Below are 11,678 nucleotides of genomic sequence, written 5' to 3'. Positions count from 1 at the left end.
CATCCAACCATCTCATCCTCTGTCATCCCCTTCTCCTCCTACCTTCAATCTTTCCCAGCATCAGGGTCTTTTCAAATGAGTCAGCTCTTCACATCAGGTAGCCAAAGTATCGATGAAGAGGTAAAGCTAATCTATAGAGCTCAAGTAGGAGGTACCTTTAGGGTGTTGTGTCAGGGCATGAAGGAGCTGTCTGGAATGCTGGACATTTTCATCTTTTTGCTGTATATAAATATGTAAAATTCCCTGAGCAGTTTCACATTAGTGTACTTTGTATATGTTACATTTCAGTAAAAAAAAAAAAAAAAAAAGTTAAAATTACTTGTAGCACTGTGGGATATTTGAGCTATTACCAGCAAATTGAGCAGTTCAAGAGTCAGCGGGCACAACTGGCGAAGAAGCATTGAAACTACCAACAGCTGAGCAGGTGCAGCTTCTCAAACTGAGCTAGAGTTGGCCTTGGATTAGGCTTGGTATCTGTCCGCGAAGACATATCTTTATTTTTGTTGTCACACTGGCAAGAATACCCAGGTTGGATGGATGACAAGTGTTCAGGTTCACATCTTTCTTTTTCTTTATAATTTTTTCTTTTTCTTCTTTTTTTAATATTTATTTGGCAGCGTCATCTTAATTGAAGCATACTGGATCTCTATTGCATCATGTGGGATCTTTCTTTTTAATATGTGTTCTTTCTCTTTAGTTATAATAATATAAAGGACTTCCCTGATGGTCCAGTGGTGAAGACTTCATGCTTCCAGTGCAGGGGGTGTGGGTTTGATCCCTTGTAGGAGAACTAAGGGCCCACATGGGGTGTGGCAGAGAAAGAAGAGAAAAGAAAATTATATTCTGTACATCATTGTATGTGTACTGCCCTGTATTGTATTTTACATGAAGCTAACATATGCTGCAAAGAGTCTGATACAACTTAACAACTTAGTGACTGAACATCTGCTGTACCTAATAGATGGAGTAAGGGATTTTCAAGGGTAATTTTAACTATGAGATGTAATTGGCCTTTTCCTTCTCTGTTTCCTAAAAATGTGAATCATGTAGCACAGTGTCTGACATACAGGAAGTACCTTCAGCCTGGACCCCACCTCCTACAATACGCATGTGCTCTCTCACTGAAGCTGCCAATGACCAAAAAAATTGTGTATGTAATCAGACTTGAATTGTCTGCTGTGCTGTGTCCTCCTCGTCTTCTTACTCTGTACACTCTCTCGAGGGCCCCTCTTGATTCTCGGAGTTCAACTCCTGGCTGACACACTTCCCAAATTTATATCTCTAGTCCAGGCTTCTCACTACCTTAACCCCCATCCCCAGGCCTGCCACTTTCTTTTTCTTTTCCAGACCTGCCATTGTCAAGCATGTTCTGGATGGTTCCACTGAGTTGTTCCAGCACCTCAAAAACACGTCCTAAAGTGAATCCACCACCTCTTTCTCCCACCCTCCTGCCCCTGTTCCCAACAGCTCCTCTTTCTGTCGTCTCCACCTTCACTTGTGGCACCACCTTCTAACGAAGTCTTCCTGGATAGAAACCTCCCTTTTGGATTTTCCTGGTGGTGTAGTGGTTAAGTATCCATCTTGCAATGAAGGGGAAATGGGTTCTTCTGGTCTGGGAACTAAGATCCCACATGCCTCGGGGTAACAAAATTCTAGCACCACAACTACTGAGTGTAAGGAGAGCGTGGAGAAAAAGAGAGCGAACCGGGCATGCAGGCAGAGAGAAATTTATTATAGAAGAGAGAAAATGACTGGCTTTAGAGAGAAACCAGTGCCCTCCCTTTACAGCCAAACTTCTTATGGTGGGAAATTGTGCCCTGAAGGCAGGGGGCCTTAGTTTATCTTTAGTCCACAGCTGGGGTCTTGGGATCACATAGTCTGAGGGCTGTCACAGTTGGGTGGTCACGTAGTCTTGAGAAACTGGCACCAACAGGGAAAAACAGGATCTCGCCTTAAGGGAAAAATAGGATGCCACCAGGGAAAAATAGGATGCCACCAGGGCAATATGGCCACTGTGACTTCATCCCTTGTTTGTCAGGTTACCACAATGGACCATTTTTAAACTATACCCTATAAGCCCCTTGTGGACCCTAACAGTGAGCCCACAAGCTCTAGAGCTGATGCTCCACAAAGAGAAGCCCCGCCCATGTGGTCAAAATGAAAAAAGAAAACCTTCCTTTCTCTCTTTCCTCCTCCTGGCCTTAGCATCTAATCAGTCACCAGATCTTGCCGTTTCATCAGTGTTTCTTGAATTCTTTTCATCTTTATTTCAACCGCCCTATTCCAGGCTCTCAACACTTTGTCACCTGGGCCACTGGAACCAATCTCCTTGCTCCCATCTATTTCCCTGAATCCTGCTTTCCATTGCTGCCAGGGTGATCTTTCTAAAAGGAGTTTTCCACCATGTTCTTCCCCAGTTTCTTTCTTATGTGGCTCCCCATTACCCATCTGTCCTACCAGGTAACGAACGTTTGCATTCTTAGGCCTTCTGATCTCACACCCACTTCCCTAGGCTTGTGTCTCAAGCTTCCGTTCTTGCTACAGCCACCCTGAAGTCTTCCAAGTGCTACTGCTTCTGTTTTTTTTGGTTTTTTTTTTTTTTTTTTGGGTTGCACTGGGTCTTCATTACGGTGCACGGGTTCCTCATTGCAGTGGCTGCTCTTGTTGTGGAGCACAGGCTGTCGGCACGTGGGCCTCCATAGTTGTGACACATGGGCTTAGTTGCTCCATGGCATGTGAAATCTTCCAGGACCTGGGATGGAACCCATATGCCCTGCATTGGCAGGGAGAGTCTTATGCACTGTACCACCAGGGAAGTTGTTTTTTTTTTGTTGTTGTTGTTGTTGTTTTTATGTTGACAGCTCAGTCTCAATGTCTTCTTCATGTAGTGACTCTAATCCAATCTCTGTCCTGCAGAACCACTTGTCAGATAAATTCCTTGTCATTTTTTTTTTTTCTTTTTTGGCCGCACTGTGTGGCATGAGGGATCTTAGTTCCCTGACCGGGGATCGAATCTGTGCCCCCTGCAGTGGATGCATGAAGTCTTAACCACTGGACAGTCAGGGAAATCTCCTCCTGTCCTTCTTAAAGATTCAGTCCACTGTCATCTGACACTTTCCTTTCTGAACTGCTTGATCCCTGGTTAGCAGTCCTAGCCTTTTTACTCCCCTAGTACCTTCTAGATACCCAGAATTTTATCTAACACATGATAAACTGTTTTATAAATGTTCTTGTAAACTTCCTTGAGGATTCAATGCTTAGTCCTTAGTGCTCAGCACACATGATTAAATTTGAACCAGAAACTGTTGTAAGTGCTTTACTGAATAACCTCTGAATCCTCGCTAGAGCCTATGCAGTAGATAAACCAATAGTATCTCCATTTTACAGAGAGAGAAACAGGCATGAGGAAGTTAGTATTGGCCCAAGGTCCCCTGCCTACCAGCCTTCAGGCATTCACATCCAGTCAGCCTGGCTCCACAGCAGGTATTGCCACTATCTTATATTGTGCTAAGTCGTTCAGTTGTGTCCAACTCTGTGTGATCCCATGGATGGTAGCCCTCCAGGTGCCTCTGTCCATGGGGATTTCCCTGGCAAGAACACTGGAGTGGGTTGCCATTTTCTCCTGCAGGGAATCTTCCCAATTCAGGGATCAGATCAGTGTCTCCCTCATTGGGAAATTATTTACTGGTGAGCCACGGATATTGCATCTCTATAAAATGGGCACTTGGGACTTCCCTGGTGTCCCAGTGGTTAAGAACCAGCCTTGCAATGCAAGGGACACAGGTCCAGTCCCTAGTTAGGGAAGTAATATCCCACATGTCTCAGAGCAACTAAGCCCGTGCAATGCAACTAGAGAATCTGTGCACTGCAGTGAAAGATTCCTCATAATTCATCTAAGGCCTGACGCAGTCAAATAAACATTTCTAAAAAGATAGAATGGGCCCTTAGTAAATGTTATGGAAACAGAAATAGCTATGCTTAGTTGAGTGCATACTACTAGCAGACTTTGCCTGGATTATCTCAACCCTGTGAAGTAAGCACCATCATTATTCCCATATCACATAAGAGAAAACAGCTCTGGAGAAGTTTGGCAACCTCTCCAAGGTCATAGAGCTAATTAGAGCGGTAGCTTCACGAACAAGCAAGGTCTTAACCACTACACTACTAGATGAGGCCACTAGCTCAGCAGTGGATTCATGTGTAGGGTGATGCATGCAGACCTCTGACACCTGCCGCTCAGAGCCAGAAACTCAGATTTCAGAACCCCAGGCTTACAGCCGGCTGACTCACACCCCAGGTCAGAAAAAGATCAGCCTAGTAACATGACCTAGAATCAGCAGCACTCGGAAATAGATGGCACCACAATGGAGGTCCTTCCTTGACCTCGTGTCCCGTATCCCGAGGGGCTCAGGAGCTGGTTGCCCAGGCGACTCAAAGTTTTTGAGAACAGACCTTTAGGGACCTCAAAGCGACGATACCATGAAAGGGTTAATTCTGAGCTTGGGCTGCCAGGGGCGGACTCCCTAGTGGCCAAGAATGGGTTAAGCGCCGGGCAGACCGCCTCGGGGGCGGCCTGCACGCTGCACAGAGGTTAACTGCCCTTGAGTGGCCTCTACGCAACAAGGGGCCCCGACGGCCCCCGCCCCAGCCAAGTGTTAACTACCCTCTAGGGGCCCCCGGGGGCGTAGCCTCGGGGCGCGACTCGACCTGGCGCGGCGACGAGAGGGTTAACCGCTCGTAGGGCTTTATGGGAGGGGCCTGGGGCGGGGCGCGGTCCGGAGGCGGGGCCGGAGGCGGAAGCGGCAGGGGTTCGGTAACTTTCGGCTTGGCTTCTCCGGGGGGCCGGCGACCTCCGGGCACCCGAAGCCGGGCGAGGTTCGGGGGCGGTGACAGGGGCACGTAGCGGGCGAAGGGGACGGTCCCTGGGCAGGCCCAAAGGCGGCGAACTCGCGAGTCTCGAGAGACCCGGACAGGTGGGTGAGGGCAGGGTAATGATGGGCCTGGGAGCTTCGGGGGGAGCGAAGACGGAGGAGCGGGGCGGTGAGCAAACCTGGGGACAAGGATGGGTGCGAACCTGAGTGACGAATCCCCTCCAGGATCCCTCGGTTCACACCCTCTTCTCTCCCAAATTCTCTCTAGGTCGATCCCGACCCGGAGCTCAACTTTCAGAAGAGACGCCGCAGCAAACCTCTCTCGGGGAGTCGTCCAGCTCCTCACCTCCATGGGCCAGACGGCCTTGGCAGGGGGCAGCAGCGGCCCCTCCACCCCACAGGCCCTGTACCCTGACCGGTCTCGTCCCGAAGGCTTGGAGGAGCTGCTGTCTGCTCCCCCTCCTGACCTGGGGGCCCAGCGGCGCCACGGCTGGAACCCTAAGGACTGCTCGGAGAACATCGAGGTCAAGGAAGGGGGCTTGTGCTTTGAGCGGCGGCCCGTGGCCCAGAGCACTGATGGGGCCCGAGGGAAGAGGGGCTACTCGAGGGGCCTGCACGCCTGGGAGATCAGCTGGCCCCGGGAACAGAGGGGCACCCACGCCGTGGTGGGCGTGGCCACAGCCCACGCCCCGCTGCAGGCTGACCACTACGCGGCGCTGCTGGGCAGCAACAGCGAGTCGTGGGGCTGGGACATTGGACGGGGGAAACTGTACCATCAGAGCAAGGGGCCTGGGGCCCCTCAGTATCCACCCGGACCTCAGGGTGAGCCGCTGGAGGTGCCAGAGAGGCTGCTGGTGGTACTGGACATGGAGGAGGGAACTCTGGGCTACGCTGTCGGGGGCACCTACCTGGGGCCGGCGTTCCGCGGACTGAAGGGCAGGACCCTCTATCCAGCAGTAAGCGCGGTCTGGGGCCAGTGCCAGGTCCGCATCAACTACCTGGGCGAAAGGAGAGGTGAGGCCTGGGACAGGTGTGGGGCGAGTGTTTGGCCCCTGGTGGCTGTGGTTTGGGATGGATGCTCAGCACCTTAGAACCACAGAGGGAATGGGCCATCATCTGACTGATCTTCTACCCAGTTCAGTGCCAGGAATGGCTAAGGGACTTAACAGCTGTTACCTAAGTTCATCTTCCTAACAGTCCTAGAGGTAAAAGTAAGTAAAAGTTGGGAAAGCATAGTAGGTGGCGAGTCCCCAGAATGGAGGGACACACCCCAGGGATTAGGGCTTCCCAGGAGAGCTCAGCCCCTGGAAGAAGAGGTGCAAAGGGTTAAATCTGTCCTGGGCTAGGAGTCCAACTCCAGGAGGAAGAGGACCTGCGGCGCCAGGCGCCCAGGGCGTGTACCTGACTCTCTGGGCTCTGACTCTGCGACACATACCTACTTCCTTCCTCAGTCAAACCCCAGGAAGGAGCCATTGAGGCTGGGGCACCTGGAAGGAGAGCAGTGAAGGAGGCAGGCCTCGGGGTGGGGCTGTGGGCAGGGGCCTTCTTAGGGAGCCAGGCCTTTCTGCAGTTGCAAAGTCTTCAGCAGAGGGTGGCTGCCTCTCCCCACTGTGGCCCATGGGAACTATTGTAGAGTGAAGAGGGCCTGCCTTTTTCATCAGCCCCAGTGCCAAGGCCTCTCTGGATTCAAAGCCTGGGCCAACCCCACTGTCAGAGCCGCCGTGGCCCCTTGCTTAGAGGGCCTTAGGGCGTCACCCCAGCTCTGACTGAGGATGCGTGAGATCTGTGATGCCTCCCCCAGAGCAGATACAGAACTTCAGGGCACCTTAGGCCACCCGCTCAACTGTGGTGGGAGTGGACTTGCAGCCAGAGAACAGAGGGAGCCCAGGCAGGACCCTGTGGTTTGAGGACTTCTGGCTGGAGGCTGCACCACTACTCACCTTCCCTCCTTCTCTCCCCCAGCAGAACCACACTCCCTTCTGCACCTGAGCCGCCTGAGCGTGCGCCACGCCCTGGGGGACACCGGGCTAGGCCACATTTCTGCCCTGCCCCTGCCCCCTGCCCTGAAGCGCTACCTGCTCTACCAGTGACCCCGGGGGAACCACACGTGGCCCTGGGGCCTTGACTCACCCCTCGGGGGCAGGAGGCACTGCTGGCCGAGACTGGCAACCTACCGCCAGGGAGGCTGGGGGCAGGCAAGGCTGGGTTCCACCCCCACCCCAACTCAGGTCTGAGTGCCACCGCTCTGGAGCCACCACCCAGAGGGTGGAAGGGACGGAGCTGTTAGTCAAGGCTGTGGCAGCCTGGTACGCAAGACATTTTTGCAAGTAAAAATTATAAGAGATGTGCTGCTACAGAAACTGGTCTGTGGTATTTTGGGGCACAAGGGTCCCCCGGCTGCTGCAAGAAAGGCGAAGAAATGATGGGGGCAAGTTCAGTGAAGAGGAACACACCACAGGGCTCAGTGCCAGGTGTTTATTCCCCCACACGCGGGACTGCTCAGACACAACACACACAGGCGTTGGCACCGTGGGAGGGAGCAGCGCCCTGGCCTCAGCGGAGGACAGGGCTTTCTCTCAGCCCTTGGCCTCATGGCGGGAGACGGGACAGGACCGGTTCTCTCTCCTGTCTTCACTGGGGACTGAGGGGACCCACGAGCAAACCACCCTCCCACCTCTCAGCCAAGAAGAAGCCACCTTGACAACAGGTTTAGTTCCAACGGGTACAGTAAGTGGAGGCGGGATTGTTCTGGTCCCAACCATGACAAGGTAGGGTGTAAACGATAAAGGAAGAGATACTTTGGATTCGGCCATGAGAGGGGTCAGGCGACATCACAAGAAGCATGTGTGGAGGTCGGGGGCAGTACAGTTACTGGGCTTCTGCGCTACCTAGTCCCTGGCTCGGCAGGAAGGGTAGCAGAGATGGACAGGGCTTATTGTTTGGCATTGATGATGTCGACGAACTCAGGCTTGAGGGAAGCACCACCCACAAGGAAGCCGTCCACATCAGGCTGGCTTGCCAGCTCCTTGCAGGTTGCCCCAGTCACAGAACCTGGGAAGGGAGACGAGAGCGGGAGTGGTCAGTGATGAGATGGGGGTACTCCACGCCGACCTCCAGGTTGAAGGAGGGCTCGGTCTGGTTCTCAGCCCACCCCACCTTAGGCTGGAGCCAAAAACCCACTTACCCCCATAAATGATGCGGGCGCTCTGAGCCACTGCATCAGAGACGTTGGACTTAAGCCATCCCCGGAGCTTTTCGTGTACTTCCTGGGCCTAGAACAAGAAGCCAGACTAAGACCTTCACTCACTGGGGAAAAAACCCTGGGCTCCAGTGGAGACAGGCAATGTGGTTTGTGGGCAAGAACACTGGGGCTTCGATCCTACCCAGGCCCTGGAATGGGTATCCTGGGACAAGTAACTCTCTTTTCTCCTTTTATTATTTATTTAGTCTTGACCTGTAGCATGCAGGATTGACATGTAGCATTCGAGATCTTAGTTCCCTGACTAGGGTCAAACCAGTGCCCCCTGCAGTGGAGGTTTAATCTCCAGGGAAGTCCCTCTCCTGTCTTTTAAATGAGGGGTTGGCCCAGGTGATCTCTGTGGCCATCCACTTCTATCAAGACAGGGGAGGATGAGGACAGGGCTCCTGGGCTTGGTTACCTGTTGGGGTGTCGCCGTCTTGCCAGTACCAATGGCCCACACAGGCTCGTAGGCCAAGACAACCTTGCTCCAATCCTTCACATTATCTGTGGGACAGAGATCACAGGTGGCAGGGTGAAAACAAGGAAGAACATAACCAGTTGTTTCCCAGAGAATGAGTGCTGGTGGCCTACTGCCCCCTGGTGGCTATTAAAGGAAAGTGACATTAGAGGCAGGAGTAGAGGTAATCCAAAGGATACAGGATTCCCACCCTCCCCTTTCCTGCATCAGCACCAGATAGGCTCAGGCTGCAGGGCATCCGACCCCACCCTCTGTGTCTCACAGCCCTGGCTAGGCTCAAGGGCCCCTTTCTCCAGAGATACCTGCGATGACCTTGGTTTGCTCGAAAACGACCTTCTCAGTGATGCCAGCTTCCCTCTCATCTAACTTCTCCCCAATGCAGGCGATCACTCCAAGTCCCTCTGCCAGGGCATGGGCCACTTTCTGCCCAATCAGCTGTTGAGGAACAGACCTGGTGATCACCCGTCTAGGAACAAGCCAGCCCTCGTCTCCTCCCCCCATTACTAACCTCATCTGACTCCCCAAAGACGTGCCTTCTCTCAGAGTGCCCCAGGACTACCCACGTGGCTCCAAGATCTTTGATCATGCCAGGGCTAAAGGAAGAGTAAAAGCCGTGGTTCAGCAGGGAGCCCACCCTGTCGCTGTCCCCTCCATGAGGACAGTGAGGGCTGGGGGTCCCCCTCCCACCCCTCGGCCACCAGCATCTTACCTAATCTCCCCCGTAAAGGCCCCATTGGCCACTTTGTAACAGTTCTGCGCAGCCACTGCAATCTTGGGATCTAGCTTCTGCCTGGCGAAGTCAATGTAGGCAGTGGGGGGTGCGCAAACCACCTCTGAGGATGAGATGTGACAGACGGGATGAGATCACAGGAAAATCTTCATTCCCCAGACCCCATCCCGTGCTCCAGAGTCGCCTCGCCTTCACCACTTTCTTAGTTCTGCTTTTGCCCTTTTTCACCCCAGCACGATCATCTCTGTCCACTTTGCAGCCCAGGCTGGGCCTGTACCCAAGTCTTTGAGCCTCCCAGGTACCCCTGAGAGGCCATGGCCCTTGCCCTGCCCTCTGCTCTTTAGCAGCTGTGGCTCTGATTTCCCCAGGCTATTCTGGGCCTGGGCACCTCTTAGACTCAGCATTCTCTGGGGGCCAACCCCGCCTCCCTTCTAAAATAGCCCATCCCCACCTCCCCTAGGCCAGGCCAGGATTTTCAGCAAAAGCAGAAGGAGCCAACTCCTGGGGTTTGTACTGGGATCTTTGGGAGAATAAACCACAAGAGGATGCCTCTCGATCAGCCCCGAGGTTCTGTGACAGGTGGGTGAGGGGACAAGGACGCAGGCCGTGGGTGGCAGCAAGTCGACCAGCTCATAGAGGCCTTGCGCTTTCCCGTTTTTAGGCTGGAGAAAACAGTAGGAGCGCGCCTCATTCCCAAATGGCTCTGCCCCTTTCCGCGGAAGGCCGGAGTCCTACAGGCCGCTGAGCGGACTGGATCGGAGCGATAGCTCAGTAGGCCGACGCGGCTCGGTAGGGGAGCTCTGCCGCCCCGGCAAGGCGCGGGGAGGAGTCTCCGGCGGGCTACGTGCGGCGGCGCACGGAGCCCGCGCCCAGGGGGCAGCCGGAGCCGGCACGCAGCCTCCACCCCCACTCACCGGGCAGCAGCCGGCCTCTCCCGATCGCCCGCAGGGGCTGGGCTCACCTTTCACTCCCGGCCCGTGCAGGCCCCGTCTGCGCCCCGGGGCCACTATCCTCCTCACGACCCACAGCCAGAGGGCACCATGAGATGCGGCCCCGCCTTTCCCCGCCGACACACCCCCAGTTCAGCAGCCGCGGAGCTCAGGCCCGGATCCCGACAGCCCTGGACCCCAGGGCCACGCGGACCCGGGCTAAGAGAGTGCCGAAGAGGGCGACCACGCCCGACCGCCCACCCCGGCTCTCCCCAGCCAGGGCTCACCGGTGTCGGCCGGCACCTTGGCCGCGTTCAGAGTGTTGATGAGTTCCCCCAGGTTGTTCTTCCTCCCGTTCATCTTCCAGTTTCCCCCCACGAAGAACTTCCTGGAGGGCGCCATGGCTGAGGAGCAGGAACGCTGAAGGTCAGGAGCAGCGCGCCCCCGCTTCCACTGGCCGCTTATATAGAGCGCCGAGATGCAGAAACCCGCCCCCTCTGCGTCCTCGTCCATGGCTGGCCGGGCCCGCGGGAGCCCTGCCCCCGGCCCCGCCTGCCGCCCGCCGCCGCCCTGCCCCCTATCCCGCCCGCCGCCCGCGTTGCGAGGTTCTGACGTTACCCCCTTTCTTGTAGCAACGTTCCACTGCCGTCGCGGGCTCGCTCGGGTCGCCTTCAGCTTGAATTGCCTGACTTTGGGGAGAAGGCGCGAACTGTGCGCCCCGCGCTCAGGGGAACCCCTGCTTCACGGCTGCAGCCCCCCGCCCCCCAGAGGGCTAGAAGGATCCCCAGGGGCGCTCGCTGGCTGGCTGAACGCCTGGTGGACACTCCACTCCACCCCTAGGCTTGGCCTCAGGGCCGTGAGGGGCATCTTTCCAACTCCGGGAAATGGAACCCCCCCTGCCCCCATCGGAGCGGCCTCATCCCTGACTGCTGAGCAGGCACCTTTGACCTACCCAGGGCCGGCCCAGCCCCACAGTTAACTGGGCAAGTAACAGGGTTCACAGGCGGAGGGACGTCCCACATGGGCTGGACACCGTGCAACTACTAAAGAGGCAGTTCAGAGGTCTGCCCTGCCTCCAGGAGTACATCACTTTTTGCTCCAGCGGCCAGGGCCAGACAAGGGACTGCAAGGCCTGGTGCCCAGGGCTCCCCACCAGGCACCTGGGGACACTCGAGAAGAACCCACTTGGGCCCCCTCTCATGCGACTTCCCTGCATCTGACAGCCCCCACCCCTCAGCCTCCCTCTCCTGCCCCCGTGAGCACCTCACTCAGCCCCCAATTTCCCAAGAGCAGTAAAATGTATAGAAGTAAAAAATATAGAACTGCCTGCCAGGGGGGCCGGAGGGGGCGCAGAGCGGCATGGAGGAGCAGGGCCCGCAGTTCTCAAAGCCTGACCCCCCTGCTAACCCAGGAAAGGCAGTCTCCCCCA

General features: G+C 55.3%; 2 protein-coding genes across 3 annotated transcripts; one reads left to right on the top strand and one right to left on the bottom strand.

The window, feature by feature from the left end:
* The first annotated feature begins 4,783 nt into the window (after window positions 1-4,783).
* Window positions 4,784-7,231, top strand: SPSB2 (splA/ryanodine receptor domain and SOCS box containing 2). Of its 2 annotated transcripts, none has more exons than XM_043441546.1 (3): window positions 4,784-4,973; window positions 5,140-5,885; window positions 6,837-7,231. In XM_043441546.1, exons 2-3 carry the CDS (start codon window positions 5,222-5,224, stop codon window positions 6,959-6,961), a joined length of 789 nt encoding a protein of 262 aa, XP_043297481.1. In that variant the 5' UTR covers window positions 4,784-4,973; window positions 5,140-5,221; the 3' UTR covers window positions 6,962-7,231. The 2 variants fall into 2 exon arrangements, with proteins under 2 accessions (XP_043297481.1, XP_043297480.1); XM_043441545.1 differs by having other exon boundaries at window positions 6,834-7,231.
* Window positions 7,232-7,332: 101 nt separating this feature from the next.
* TPI1 (triosephosphate isomerase 1) lies at window positions 7,333-10,796 on the bottom strand. Its single transcript, XM_043441541.1, has 7 exons — window positions 10,537-10,796; window positions 9,300-9,423; window positions 9,099-9,183; window positions 8,893-9,025; window positions 8,531-8,616; window positions 8,056-8,143; window positions 7,333-7,922 (listed from the first exon to the last, which is right to left on the bottom strand). The coding sequence occupies exons 1-7, from the start codon at window positions 10,760-10,762 to the stop codon at window positions 7,804-7,806; spliced, it is 861 nt and encodes a 286-aa protein (XP_043297476.1). The 5' UTR covers window positions 10,763-10,796; the 3' UTR covers window positions 7,333-7,803.
* Window positions 10,797-11,678: the final 882 nt, after the last annotated feature.

Source organism: Cervus canadensis, chromosome 21 (genome assembly GCF_019320065.1).
Source record: "Cervus canadensis isolate Bull #8, Minnesota chromosome 21, ASM1932006v1, whole genome shotgun sequence".
In the NCBI taxonomy this organism is placed as follows: Eukaryota; Metazoa; Chordata; class Mammalia; order Artiodactyla; family Cervidae; genus Cervus; species Cervus canadensis.
Note: the sequence above shows the minus strand (reverse complement) of the source record. Positions and strands in the feature narration are given on the sequence as shown.